General features: G+C 35.6%; 1 protein-coding gene across 10 annotated transcripts in view; it reads right to left on the reverse strand.

Moving 5' to 3' along the window:
• Window positions 1-3956: 3956 nt before the first annotated feature.
• Window positions 3957-15789, reverse strand: part of ZEB1 (zinc finger E-box binding homeobox 1) — a 172083-nt gene continuing 160250 nt past the window's right edge. For 7 of the 10 annotated variants that reach the window (XM_021715876.1, XM_021715875.1, XM_008064742.2 and 4 more), the window contains 3 exons: window positions 11430-13240; window positions 9282-9462; window positions 3957-7096 (listed from right to left, as the gene is read on the reverse strand). In XM_021715876.1, the coding sequence (XP_021571551.1) occupies window positions 6501-7096; window positions 9282-9462; window positions 11430-13240 (2588 nt within the window). In that variant the 3' untranslated portion in view covers window positions 3957-6500. The remainder of the gene's footprint in view (window positions 7097-9281; window positions 9463-11429; window positions 13241-15789) is intronic. The other 3 variants (XM_021715883.1, XM_021715882.1, XM_021715881.1) reach the window with 2 other exon arrangements.

Below are 15789 nucleotides of genomic sequence, written 5' to 3' on the forward strand. Positions count from 1 at the left end.
CTTAACAGTACCTTTTGAAGAGCAGAAGTTTTCAATTTTGATGAAGTCCAGTCTGTCAATTATTTTCTTCTATAATTAATGCTTTCAGTGTCTTATTTAGGAAATCTTTGCCTATCCCAAGGTTACAAAGAATTTTTATTCTAGAAGTCTTATAATTTTAGCTTTTATGTTTATGTCTGTTATCCATTTTTAATCAATTTCTGTATATATTGTGAGGTAAAGATCAAGTCCATTTTTCCAGCATATGGATATCTAATATCAGCATCACTTTTTGAAAAGACGATCATCTCACCGTTGCATTACTTTGGCACCTTTGGTAAAAATCAATTGACTATGTGTGTGTGGGTGTTTTCTCAACTCTTATATCTGGTTTCTTAATTTATATGTGTATTCTTATTCCCAATACAACTCTGTCTTGATGACTGTAGCTTTACAAAGTGACTCTGACTCTAGAAATTAGGTAATGTAAGGCCTACAACTTTACTCTTCTTTTTCAAAATTGTTTTTGCCTACTTGAAGCCTGCATTGCCATATAGAGTAGAACTAACCTGTCAATTTCTACAAATATGTGGCTAAAATTTTGATTGGAATTGCATTAAGACAATAGATAAATCTGGGGGAGAACTGACACTTTACTGATATTGAGTCTTCTGATTCATGAACATGGACTATCTTTCCATTTTTTTGCATCTTTACTTTCTTGAAGACATGTTTTGTAGTTTTCAATGCATAGAATTCTGCCCATTATTTTGTTAAATATCCCTAAGTATTGTATGTTTTTATGGCATTGTTTTTTTAAATTTAAATTTCCATTTTTTAATCACTATATAGAAGATATAATTGCTTTTTGAATAATGAACTTATACCCTGTAACCTTAGACTCACCCTTTCTAGTTGCTTTTTTGGAAGTTCCTTGTTTTCTACACTGTCTTCAAATAAAGAGAGTTTTACTTCTTTTTACCTGCAATCTGTATGCCTTTCATTTATTTTTGTCATATTGCACTGGGTAGAACCTCTAGTACACAGTTTAATTAAAGTGTGAGAGATGACATTCTTGTTTTGTTCCTAATTAGGAAGAAATAATTGAATCCTTCACACGGAGTATGATGTTAACTACATGTTTTTTGTAGATGCCCTATATCAGGTTGAGAAAATTCCCTTCTATTCCTAGATTGTTGAGAATTTTTATGACTTGGTGTTGAATCTTGTCAGATGCTCTTTCTACACCTACTGAGATGGTAATATCTTTTTTGTTGTTTTTTTTGAGTTGGAGTCTCACTCCATGTCGACCTGCTAGGCTCCAGTGATCCTTCCGCCTCAGCCTTCCAAGTAGCTGGAACTATAGGCGCGCGCTACAGCGCCCGGCTAAGTTTTGATTTATTGTAAAGATGAGGTCTCGCCAAGTTGCCCAGGCGGGTCTCGAACCCGCGGGCTCAGGCAATTCACTCACCTCAGCCTCCCAAAGCACGGGATTACAGGCTGAGCCACCGAGCCTGGCCGGTAATATCTTTTTAACTGTGTATTCTGTAAACAGTGAATTATACTACAGATAGTCCCCAACTTTCAATGGTTAGACTTACAATTTTTAACTTTATGATGATGTTAAAGCAATACACATTCAGTTGAAACCATACTTGAATTTTAGTCTTTTGCTGGGCTTGCCATATGATGTATGATACTTTCTTGCAATGCTGTGCAACAAACAGCAGAGAGCCATGGCTCCAGTCAGTCATGTGATCATGAGAGTAAACAATGGACAATCTAGTGTGCTATGTTGCCAGAGGTTTTTTGGGTACTGTGTTGCTTTTGTATACCATCATGTCTACAAAACATCCATTTGTGTACAGTACACTATACTATAATAAAATGGGTTATGTGTTAGATGCTTTTACCCAACTGGAGGCTAATGTAAGTGTTCTGAGCCTGTTTAAGGCAGGCAAGGCTAAGCTATAATGTTGGGCAGGTTAGGTGTATTCAATACATTTTGGACTTATGGTATTCTCAACTTATGATGAGTTTATTGGGATGTAACCCCGTAAGTTGAGGAGCATCTGTAACTGAATTTTGAATGCTCAAATAACATTGCAATTCTGGGATAAATCACACTTGGTCATGTTGTATTTTCCTTTTTATGCATATTTCAAATCGATTTTGTAATTATTTTAAGGATTTTTACATCTTTGTTTATGAGAGGTATCAGTGCACAGGTTTTGTTCTTGTAATGTCATTGTCTGGTTTTGTTATCAGGTTAATGCTAATTTCATAGACTAAAGTAGGAAATGTTTTCTTCTATTTTTTGGATGAGTTTGTGCAGAAGTGGTACAACATCTCTCTTAAATACTTGGTAGAATTCACCAGTGAAGCTGAGTTGGGAATTTTCTTTGTGGAAGGATTTTTAACTGGAAATTTAATTTATTTGATATTAGACTATTTAGATTATTTTTTCTTGAGTTTGGTAGCTTGCATCATTCAAGGAATGTGTCATTTTCATCTAAGTTGTCAAACTTATGAGTATAAAGTTCAAAATATTTCCTTATTATTCTTTTACTCTGTAGGATTTGTAAAGATGTCCCCTCTCTCATTTTTGGTATTGGTTATGTGTGTTTCATCTCTCTTTTTCCTTGATCACTCTTGGTAGAAGTTTACCAGTGTTACAAATCTTTTCAAAAAATCAGATTCTGATTTCATTAATTTATTGTATTTTGTTCTCTGTCATTGGTCTCTTTTTTATTATTGACTCCCTCCTGTTTAGTTTTAATTTTATTATTTTGCAAGTTCCTTAAGGTGTAAGCTTAGATGACTGAGTCCTGTATTCAATTCTATATAAGCATTTAATGCCATACATTTTCTTATACGCACTGATTTCACTGCATGCTACAAGTGTTGGTATGTTGCATTTTCCATTAGTTCATATTGCAAAATTCCCTTTTTAAAAAACCACTTATGGACAATGTAATGTGTTTTCAATTTTCCAATAATTTAGGGGATTTCTTCAGATTTGTTACTGATTTCTAGTCTAATTCTTTTGTAGTAAAACACTTTGCAATTATTTTATATTTGAGAATTGTCTTATGGCCCACAATATGGTCCATGCATTGTTGGAGGAAAAAAATGTGTTCTGCTGTTGCTAAATAGAATGTATTTTTGTTCACTAGAGCAGAGGGGTTTCTTTTTCTTCTTTGGCTTAGGGACAAATTTCATATACGGATTGTTCTAATATTCTCCCATGGATCTTAAGAGGTGAAATCTGTTCTAACTTTACATTTTCATGTCAACATAATTACTGCAGTTTAGTAATACTCTTTTCAAGCTATTTTTAGTTTACACATAGATTTAAACAATCTCTTCTTCCCTTTCTCTTTTCTACCATGCTATGAAATGTATATTGGTCTTATAGATATTTTCTATTCGTATTCTTTAAGGCAGAATTAAACTGAATTAAAATGTAGATACTGTACACTATTCTGACAAAAGATGATTTTAGAGTCAGATGGGCATGCTCAAATTCTCTTTCTGCTACTTAATATGTATGTGCGCATGGGCACATTGTCTTTATTTGTACTTTTAAGGCTTTTGTGAAAATAAATTTTGATAGTGAAATACTGGAGCATGGCATGAGTAAATAACATATAGTACTATTATTATTGTTGTTGTTATGTGATTTGAGGGAATACTGCGAAGGGTCCACACATATTTTCCTTTTCAAAACTTCCGATAATGCCTAAATACTTTTTATTAGCCACTTAGCCATATGTAACAAGCACAGTCCTTGTTGCGCTTTATATTACAGCGTGCATACCTCCTAAGAAGGGGTCTCTAAAGTGAGTCTACTAGGTTTGGTCCTATCAGTCCTACCAGTGGTAGTCTTGTCCATAAAGCCTTCAATGCCTGTGCCATATACATGAACTTAAGTACCAGGGAGACACCTAGAAATAAACTCTTGGCAAGTCAGAAAATAAGGCTATTAGAAAAAGAAGGAATAATTAATTATATCTACTATGCCTAGTGTTTAAGAAGACTTAATAAGAAAATCATTAAATTGTTATAATCATTTAACTTATATATTCTGGAATTAGAAGAAAAAGACTAATGAAAACATGGCTGAGCTCTGTAAACAAGCAGATTATATTTTCATCCAACAAATATTTATTAAACCAACTAGTGCCTAAGCACTGGGGATGTGAGCGTGACTAGTGGGGAAGGAAGGAATATAAGTAACAGAATTGGAGCTATGAAGGGAGAGGTCCAAGGAGCTGTGGGAGAGTTAGAAAGGCATCTAAACCCAGACTTTCCTGAAGTGTCATGAAGGCTGAGAAGTTGGGGATTAAGAGTAGGGAGTTAAGAGTTTCAGGAAGAAGGAGTAACCTCTGAGGAGACCTTTAGCTGTGAACTCAGACCTCCCTAGAAACATTTAGCCACAAGAAAATTCATAATTTAGTGGAGAATGTCTAAAACATTTAGTGTTACCCAAACTCAGTTCAAGATGAATCAAATGCAGGATGACAGTGTAATACCCCCATTTCACAGAGAGTTTTTCAAAGAAAATATTGATAATGATTAAAAGAATGACAGCAGGTCAGGCTTGTTGATGCATTTTATTGTGAGATGGGGGAGTCTGGTAAAAAACTAGAAAATGACCATGGTGTAACAAGGAACTTAAAAATGAAGAGTCAGATTTGTAACTTACATACATGAATACAGGAACAAATTGGCACAAAATGTTAAACATTGTTCCCAACACTGTTTATAGAAGGTAATCCTAATTTGGCTTACTAAGGAAATGAGAGTTTTATGGTTAGGCTAATCTCTTAATAAAACTGCAGAGCATCATGCTATTAGTCACACAGTGAATTTCAAAATTTAAGAGTTTTATATTAAAAACTGGGTAAAGGTAAAATGACTTGATTGTAGTTGTAAAACTAATACATTCCCATTTAAATTCTGTTCTACAGTCCAAGGCAAGTATAAATGTTAACATAACACCATTAAATCAAATCTCAATGCAAGAGAACCAATTGCATCTCTACTTTAAATCTTATCAACTTTCCAAATTTTCATACTAAAATATATTATTGTATTAATACAAACTACAGTATTATACACTACACTGTGTAATAAATAAAGAAATATAAAAATAAGACACATAAATATAAAAGTTTTCTAAAACTAAAAGTACATATGTCAGTAAGAAGGGTATTAATACTGCCAGGTTTGAAGACATACAGTACAAAAATGTTGCACAGATCTATAAACTAAAAGAAATAAAATAATACTGATAGGTAAAAATCAGCTAATGTTGTTAATAAATTGGGTCCATAATAACTAACATTTGGAAACAGTTATGATCCAAATAACAATGGCATGTCCATGTCTGAAATGCAAGTACATGGATAAAGCAGATTAGAAAATTTCCCTTTCGTTTCTGTAGAGAAATTCTGAAAGTCAATTAACACAAAATTAATACTGAGGAATTAAAGGATGAAATGTCCCAGTGTTTCAGTTTCTCTGACAGAGCCAGTGGCTTTAGGTTTTATTTGGGAATTTGATACAACAAACAAATCAACAAATGCTAGTTATTGTAGGCCACACATTGGATAAAGGCGGTTAGAGCCTTGAAAATACTGAGAAATGGCACTTACAGCACACAGGTCTTGCTTAAGGCCAGAGGAGATACAAAGCTTCATGTCATATCCTTCATATTTGTTACCACATACTCAAACACAATCACAAACACTGATTCTGACGACTTTGCTGTCCTTACCAGATTAGCATGGTTAGTCTTAGTCCCTGCAATCAGAACTCAATGACAATCTTTTGAACTCCATTTTAAATCGCATGAGTAAGAAACTTCAGTTCTATCAACTGCTTTCTTAAGGCTAACAATACACTTTAAATGATAATATGTTCTACTAAGACATCTAAATATTAGAAATGACTACCTTCTAGATTGAATTTATAAAAGGTAGTTAGCACGGGTTCGAACTACATTATACTTCGTGAAGGGAATTTTGTAGTGCAGAAGTTCTCACATTTTAAAAAACATAATAAAATACTGAAGCGGATTTAGCATATGTTTACCAATAAAAAATTATAAAATTTTCCCAATTGTACAGCTTAAGAATAAACCAACATAAGAGCGATTATTAATACTGATAAAATAAAACAATGCCAGATGCTTATCTAATTAATCAGTTTCCTTTAACCTATTAAATCTTTACTTTCTGAGTCATTAAAGTTTTCTAATCTGCTTCATGTTACAAACTTGTTCCTAACTTTGAAAACTGCATGAAAAATTACTAGGTCTGAGGTTCAGGCACACCCGGATTTTTTTTTTGTGTGGTTTTTTTTTTTTTTTGTATTTTGTATTTTTTTAGTTTTTACTTTACACAGTAGTGAACAGGAATCACAGCATACAGGTTACTGTGTTTCCATGAAAAGCATGGATAATATAGAACAAACTTCATATCCAATTAGAATTTATTTTCCTTCTAGAAAGACTACTAGGCTTCATTTGTTTTTTCTTCAGACACCTGCTCACTATTCTCGCTTACTTTTTGCTCTAAGCTGCTTGCTTGACTTACAGCTCTGTCATCCTTCATCAGACCTTCAGTTTTTGCTGCTTCTCCCTCATTCTCTGCCTCTTCCACCTCTTCTTCTTCTACTTCTTCCTCTTCCTCCTCCTCCTCCTCATCCCCTTGTGGTTTTTCACATTCTTTTTCTTCCTGCAATTCTTCCATCTCTTTATCCTCCTCTTCTTCTTCCTCCTTTTCACTGTCTTCATCCTCTTCCCTTGTCAAACTCTCCCTGTCATCGGAGTCGACCTGTGAGGGAGATTCCCTAGTGCCCACATGCTCACTCGTGAGGGCTTCTGGGCCTGCCTCCTCCTGCTCTGTGCCGTCACGTTCTTCGGCTTCTCTCTTGCAGTAGGAGTAGCGATGATTCATGTGTTGAGAATAAGACCCAGAGTGTGAGAAGCGCTTTCCACATTTGTCACATTGATAGGGCTTTTCTCCAGAATGTAATCGCATGTGTTCAATCAAATGATGTTTGTGTTTAAATGCCTTTTTACAGATTCCACACTCGTGAGGTCTTTTACCTACAAAATAAGAACACAGCTATGAAATAAAATGGTGGTATCAAGCAAATAAAACCCTTATAACAATTTTGGGGCACTTCAGGATATGGAAATAAGAAGGTTATTAGTTTAATTTTTAAAAAACTTCCAGGTCCCAAACTCTCTGTAACATACTACAATAATTTGGTCTGTTACTTATATAAGAAAATCCAGTGTTCTATATTCTGCTTTGTAGATGAGAAGGTTAATGGGAACCATATGAGACCGAAATCCCAAAAATACAAGCATTATGACAGCAAGATGGAAAATCAAACAAGTGCAATTCACATGAGGTATCTGGTATTGAACACAGCAAGGGCAGGTAGGAATGGGTATGCTTCTCAACTTGATTTTTTCATGAACAGGACCTTAAGGATTCTTTCGGACATTTTTTCCTCTAGTCACAAACCCTGTCCCCAATGGAATGTTAATGCTTCCTATATATTTTTTACATATGATAAAACTCACATATAGACAGTCTATGTACTGAGGTCCTTCAGAAAACCACAAACCATTGTAATATCTCAGATTTTTTTGCCCCCAAGAAACAAGTGTTGCCCCTTGAGGAAAACATTGCCTCTTCTGACAATTCATGGGCTGGAGAAAGGATGCTGCCCACACATGAAAAGAATTGACAACAACTTGATCATAATCAGGACTGAGAATGTCCAATTTCAGTGCTATCAAGCTGTTACTAACAAATGCAGATGTGATTTTTGGAAAATATTTAGGAATCATCTATCTTTTGAATATATTTTTCACTTTGGTATTTGTTGATATTTAACTCTTGCCCAAGAGAAGATTTTCTAACTTTTCTCACATCTCAGTGAAAACAACCAAAGGAATGAGTTACAAGGGGCTTATTTTGAGAGGTATGACTTTCTCTTATGTAACATTCATTTTTAACTCCAAGAATCTTCCAAGTGTCACTGTATGAATCTACAGATTAAAGAAGGGAAAGCAGTTCTCTGTACCTTTTCGCACAAAAGAAATGAATGAAAGCAATTGATAAAACTATGAAAGATAAATATGGATTCTATAGCCAAAATGGCTGGTGGTGGGTACAGAGAAGAGAGGGAGGGGATTAAAGAGCTCATGATAAACCCAGCCCTTCCACACAACCCATGTTAGAGGCAGGTGTGGCTAAGCCAGTTCATACCAGCTGGAGAGAGTGTACTGCTAAATTTTCAGGAATTCTGCAAGCTGGTTGACATCACAGTCAAGCTTGAAATCAGTCACGGTGACAGTATTTATGCCACACAAATCTGCAAACACTAAAATCAAAATTTCCCTGACCAATCAGAGATCCAGTTGTTAAAATTTATTAGCACTCTACTGGACAGAAGGAATCAGATCGGCCATGACCTGGCAAATGTTTTCTGTAAAGGTCCAGACAGTATTTCAGGCTTGGAGGTGAAATGGTCTCTGTAACAACATTCGTCAACTTTGCCACTGTAAAACAGTGTGAAAGCTGCCATGAACAATATGTAAACAAATGGGCATGGCTGTGCTCCAATTCACTTTATTTAGGGACATCAAAATTTGACTTTCACATCATTTTCACCTGTCATAAACATTAGTCTTTTTTTCTTCATTTTCAATCACTTCACACACATACATACACACCCACACACACACACTTCACAGGCCTTAGAAAACCAGGTGGAGACTCTCATTGGCCTATGAGGCAAGGTCTGCCATCTCTGAGTTGGCCTAAGGAGTGTATATTTTGTGGAAGATTTATAGGATCTCAGAGTTGGAAGAGCTTTTAGAATCATCTAGTCCAACTTCTTAGGCAGAATTTCTTTCTAAAATCAAAAGAGCCTGACTTGCCAGCACAGCAGGCTGCATACTTCTAAAGCAGCTTTTCCTTTTATGAAGCCAGATCCTGTCTCCCATGACTTTGGCCCATTGGTACCATATTTTTAATTAATGGAAACTACATTTTTATTAGTACAGCATAAGTTTGCATCAAATGAATGTGGACAGAATGAATGCCGTGCCAGCTTAAAGGAATTAAGTCATTAAAGAAAAGTCAGGTAGAAGTGGCAACATCAGAAAATTGAAAACAAAAATAAAAGCGTTTAGTTTTTAATTTAGCCTTTTTCAGTATGTCACATCATAGGCACTTTTAAAAAGAACAATATGTTTGTGTTCATGGACATACCTGTGTGTTCATATTTATGTCTCAATAACGAACTACTTTTTTGGAATATCTTATCACACAAATCACAAGCATACATTCCATTTTCTGTCTTCCGCATTTTCTTTTTAGGTGGTGTAGAATCAGAGTCGTTCTGATCTTCCACATTTGATACTCCTTCTGAGCTAGTGTCTTGCCTTTCATCCTAAAGGGGAAAAGGAGTGAGACAATTTCAAGCTAAAAGGTAAACAAAGAGATATAAATGAAAGCATGTGTTAACAAACTACTATGACTTATACTTTTACCAACTTGATCCAAACAAGCATACTGCTCACTGCATATGCGCTCCAGGGGTGGGGCTAGATCATAGGTGGGCTGACAAAGACAGAAGTGAGCTGGGGATAATACTGCCAAACTGTAGCAACAACATATGCCTAACTGGTAGTGGAAAGAAGAAAAAAGAATGTGTAAAATGTATATTAGCAAAATTTACTTGGTTCCACGTGAATCCTTACTTTATGAGAACTCTGCAGAAAGTTTTAACTTATGAGTTTGCTAATTAATTACTCATTTCTAACCGCACCATTTACCTTCATTTTTCCATTCTGGGTTTCACTAAGCAAAAATCAAGATTCTGTTTTTAAAAAGTGGTCTTTAAATTGTATCCTCCAGAACTTTGGGGTTCTTTGAACTAACTTCCAGTCTCCTTGGAAAGAGATTAGCTCTACCACTTTTCTAAGATAAGATGGAAAAATAATGCAGGAGGGCTTCTATTTTTAAGTAGGCTTATTTGCTAGTTAAAATGAATCATTAGAATTCCAATGGAATGAAAAAAAGTTCAGGCAGTCTCATGGAGATAATTTTGGGCAGTGGCTCTCTTATGGAGAGAATAATCCTACAGAGAACCTGATGTGGAATTGGATCCTCTAAGATTGTTGTGCTTTTCTAGTGTTTCATTCTATTGCCTCTCTAACAGGTGAAGGTTTTTCACAACAGTTATTATGGCTTTGTTAGGCAGGAGAGGTGCAGCCTGGGTCATTTGTGTGCTGCCAAGAGGTGCAACTTGATTCTACTTTCATTGCTATGTGATCTAGTCATATGACTATTGAGAGTTAAAGGCAGCTCTTTTTCTGTTCAAAGGCACACAAAGTGTCCTATGCACTAAAATTTTTTAGGAATTCACTGGTCATGAAACATTTTTTTCAAGAGTTACGAAAATTAAAGGAAACCCAATCAGTAGCAATATTTAAGGAAGAACAAAAACAGCAAATACATGGTTGAGTTGATATTGAAATTATAATAGCTGTGCCTATTTACAGCAAATATTTGCATAAAAGATCAAGTTTATCTCTAGTACTCATTTGCTTCTTCAGAACTTGATGGAAAAAAATGAAAAAAAAAAAAACTAACAACATTAGTGTCATGAGAAAAGCCTGGACAATGAGACACACAACAGCTCTATCACAAACCATCATGGATTTTTGGGCAAGGCAAGTTCTCAGGTTCTTTCTTGACAGAATAGACACTGTACTGGTAAACATTAATGATCGTTAAAGAGGGCAATCATATATAGGTTCAGAGCCATATTTCCTCATATATATTAATTATGACTGAACACTTGTATGCACAGCTTGTAAACTGATCAGTAAATTCACTAGATGAGTTCTTTGTGTACTGAATTCTTGTTTGTTTAATTAAAGCCTTTTATAAAAAGCGGTGTTAGTACATAAAAGTGATAGTTAAGTCTGCCTGGTGTGGACCTATGAATGGAAACATATTTTCATTTGTTAATGATCATAATCAAGGCAGAAACTATTACTAATTTTAGAAATTTAAGTATAAAAACAGGAATCCAATTAGTATTTAGATTTTTATTTTCTCTTTTGCTTCTAACTTCAAATAGGCCTTTAGTTGAGACATAAATCATTTTTTACAGTAGGATAACATTTCAAACCTTAAATTAATAACAAAACCTTAGCCGAGCAAACAACTGGAGACATTATGCCAGAAAAGTTAAAGCAAACACTGATCTATTTCCTTTTAACAATGACAGTTTGCAACAACCCAGCTGACTCTGCAAGAGACTGGTTGTTATTAGACAAAGTTAATTGAAATCAGTCAAACTAGCATTTTACTAGTCAAGTTCAGGATGGGGTATATATTTTTTTGTACCTGATTTCCATTTGGCTGGATCACTTTCAAAGGTGGCTCCTGAACTGCAGGGCTGACTGTAGTTGAGTATGTATAAGCCACCTGGGGAATCAGAATAGCTTGCTTATTGGCAGCTAGTGCTCGTAAGCATGGAACACTGTTCTGGTCGGCAATGGCCACGATTGTGGGTAACTGGGCAGTGACTGTAGGTATAGCGATATTTATGGGGTTGGCACTTGGTGGGATTACATTTACAACTGATTCTGAGTCTGTAACACAACTGTCCTTTTGTGGTTCCTTTTTTGTGCAAGACAAGTTCAAGGGTTCTTCCTGGACAGAATAAACACTGTTCTGGTAAACACTAGTGATAGTTGACCTTTCCAATAATTCTCCCTGTTGCTTTGGTAGTGAAAGATCAAGAGGTTCTACTTGTGGCTCTTCTTGTGCACCCTCTGTTGTGTACAAGTAACCCTGTGTATTTCTGGATGAGGAAAGGTTTAGAGGTGATGGGGATGGTGTACTACTTCTGGAATCATTGGCAGTTGATCCCACTGGTAAAACTGGAGAGTTAGTCATCTTTAGAGGACTCTGTATATTTACTGTACTGTCCTGGGGTTCGTTAGCATTTGTAGACTGAGGTTGATCATCATTCTTTGCAGGGATATTTACTTTGCCTGGTTCAGGAGAAGATGGTTCAGAAGACTGCACTGAAATCTGTCCAGCTTGCATCTTTTCAAACCACTTTTTTACTACATCCAGTGGTAGGTTTACTGAATCAGCAATTTTTGAGAGCTCTTCTGCACTTGGTTGTGCATTTAAAGCATAATATGCTTTTAAAAGAGACAAGAGGTTCTTCAAAGGTGGCTGACTAGGGGACAAATTTCCATCTCCAGTACCTGATGAAACAGAGGGCTCGGGCTTCTCAGCTTCTGGTGCAGGGATTGGAGGAGGTTGAACAGACGGCTTTAGGTCATAGTGCTTTAATTCTGGAAGTGCATTAAGATCTCCTGGACAATCATCACACAGAAGGCAAGTGCTATCATTCACGCTCCCTCCAAAGCTTTTGTCCTTTTCAGATTTAACAGTAAGATCTTCTGGTAACTTTTCACTTTTGCAACTGTTTGTGGGGACTGGATTTTCTTTTTTTAAATTTTGAGGAACAACTTGAAGTTGGCTAGGCTGCTCAAGACTGTAGTTGATGATAATTTTGGTTGTTCCATCTTGATCAACCAAAGGAAGACTAATAGCTGAAATAACAGAATGGCCACCTTGTTGTATGGATGAAGCACTGATTGTTTCTTGTTCTTTGGATGCAAGATTGGCTTGATTATTCTCCAAAACTTGCCTTATTACATTACCATCTACTGCCACTTTAAGTACATTCTGAATATCACTTAAATTGATACTTATGGGAGACACCAAACCAACTGTTGGCAGAACAACAGCTTGCACCACACCCTGAGGAGAACTGGTTGCCTGTAATGGGCCACCACCACTAAAAACCCCATTTTGTAAAGGGGTTGAACAGTTGATTCCTGAAGCAACCACTATGGGTTTGAATTCATAATCCACAGGTTCAGTTTTAATTTGGTTTACAGAAAGTTGTTCTTGAAGGGGCTTATTCTCTATCTTTTGTCGTATCTGTGGTCGTGTGGGACTGCCAGGTGATGCTGAAAGAGATGGCGAGGAACATTGAGGTGTCTTGAGTCCTGTTCTTGGTCGCCCATTCACAGGCATCAAGCTGATGCATTTCTTACTGCTTATATGTGAGCTATAGGAACCAGAATGAGAAAAACGTTTCTTGCAGTTTGGGCATTCATATGGCTTCTCTCCTAAACAAAACAAAATTATTTTCATTGAATGATTACATGTAAACATTTATGTATCCATGTTTTACCTAAAACAAGCAATATCAATTTAAAAAGAGATTACCACGTATGCGTGTGATATAATTTTATTCAGAATCATCATTTTAAGTTCAAAACCTACATATATGTTAAAAACACTAGCAAAGCCTTAGTTTGAAGTACACATGCTAACCAATTAGGGAATCTTCTCAGCATACGTATGTAACATTTCTGCCAACATTTGTAACTTCAAATAATTCTCCCAAACCAAAAATAATTACATCCTACTCTTTCAAGTAATTTTTTTCTTATCCTGTTTCACCAATCTATATAATTTTATTTCACTCTACTAAACCATCTGTAGGAGAAATTAATGTTAGGGGAAACAAAAGTAAGTAAAATCTCCCATAAGACTCAACGAGTGTGAATATCTATCCTTGATTTTAAAAATTCCCATATCCATAAGGTTTCCTTGAATAGATTTTTTTTCTAATGGGAGGAAAACTTTAAATATAAGGTATTGCTATTATCACTGGCTTATTAAACAGGAATGTATATACCTCCAGAGTCATATGCTTTAGTGGGTATATGAAGCATCGTGGAGTTTTAATTTCAGTGACAGTGGATATGGTAAAACATTATTTTTATATTAAATCAGATTATACTATGGAGAAAAATGCAGTATTTGTGTGAACTGTTAGGAAAAATAACCCAAAGTCCAAGAAGCCTCTTACTTGTAGAGATGTCCCTCAAGCTGCCTCCCCATACTCTTCGGGCTCCAAGGTCTTCATTTTCCATGGGCCAGTAGCGATACTTTGGTAGAACACTTTGAAAAGTACTGAGCTAAATGGTTTCCATACAAACTGAATTTTCATTTGGGTTTTAATTTATAGTTACAGTTCACAATTTATAGGTTACCACCTATAAGTTCAGTCAGATAGGAACTTCTGGGATTTGTTTGCCATTTACCCAATGCACCTATCACAGTGCAGGTCACAAAGATGTTCATGAAATCTGTTAGGTGACTGAATGACTAATTACTGAATTATGAAGTGTGATGATGCTGATATGTCTATTCAATATAAAAATAAAGCACTCTCTCATTCTTTTAAAGAATTAAAATGAAAGCACTTAGAAAGTCAGTGTCAACCCTGCTAACAATGTAACTTCAATGCTGTAAAGCTAAAAAATGGGAGGTATGTTTTTTCAAAAGTACGATTATTTGAAGTTTGAGATATTTGAATTGGAAGGGATTAAGAAGCTCTGTAGTACAGCCTCCTTTTCAATAAAGAGTTCATTTTATATCATCCTGGACATCAGCTAGTGTCTACCTGAACTCCATTCGTGAAAAGGAGGTTATGACTGGGTAGATAGTCCTATATAGGAAGGTCTAGTCTGGTTCTGCTGTGGACCATGAATTTGGGTTTAAATCCTTGCTCTGTCACATACCATTTTCTTAATCTTTCCAAGCTTCCAGGTTTTGATGTATAAATGTAAATAATTCTCACTAGAGTATTGTAGGGGTTATATAGCAAAAATCTCAGTATGCTCTTAACAAATACTAGTGATTCTTTTAAAAAGTATTTCTACTGAGAGAGAGGTTAAGTACCTAGCAAAAGTTGGCATGCTATAATGCCTATTTCCCTATCCTAGTCTGGCCTTCTGATGTCACACAAAACAAGTATAACTTTTCTTCTACAAGCCAGACTTTCAGGTTCACAAAGAACTACCACGTGTACCCTTAAACTTCACTTGTGTACTTTAAATATATCCAGGCCCTTCAAATATTCCTCACAGAATGTGGTTTTCAGAACCTTTATCTGTTTGTTAACTTGCCTCTGGATATTCTTCAGTGTATCAATATCTTTTCAATGGGATGCCTGGAATAGGGTTCAATATGCAAAATACATCTGATTTTCCAAAGGGGGTAAAGCAAAAGATACATTCTAGTACACCTCTATTTTAATGTTTTAAGTTACTTGTTAACATTTTTAGATAAACTACATGCTTATTTTGCTGCTAGAGACACTAGAAAGACAAACATCTATAATATAGACTGTTTATCTTTAAAACAGGGAGACAGAGGAGAACAGAAGGTAAGGCAATGAGACTTTGGAGTCAAAATGACTCATCAGAGGCCCAGCTTTGCAAGGTACTAGCTGAGTCCTTTGGATAAGTTAATTAAGCTCTCTAAGGCTCCATTTTCTCGTAAAAAGGAAGAAATAATAGAATCTACCCCAAAAGGCTATTCTGAGGACTACGTGAGTTAGTGCATACAAATAACTAACATGTGGCTGTGCACAGCTAAGTGTCCAATAAATACTGGTTATCACTGTTGGGAATTACCTTGATATTTTATCACTGCCAGAAAAAAAGTCTACAGAACAATTATTCTAAAGCCAAATCCTTATTGTTTGTTAGAAAATTCCTAGTCTCAAACTTCATGGCTTTATTGTTTATAGTTTAAACATATCACTTAATTTTTATATTTAGGTTAGGATTTACAACTAGTTTAGTCTGGAGTGTACATCAAC

The sequence above is a fragment of the Carlito syrichta genome, unplaced genomic scaffold (genome assembly GCF_000164805.1).
Source record: "Carlito syrichta isolate Samal-C Ts95f unplaced genomic scaffold, Tarsius_syrichta-2.0.1 Scaffold307990, whole genome shotgun sequence".
NCBI classification, from domain to species: domain Eukaryota; kingdom Metazoa; phylum Chordata; class Mammalia; order Primates; family Tarsiidae; genus Carlito; species Carlito syrichta.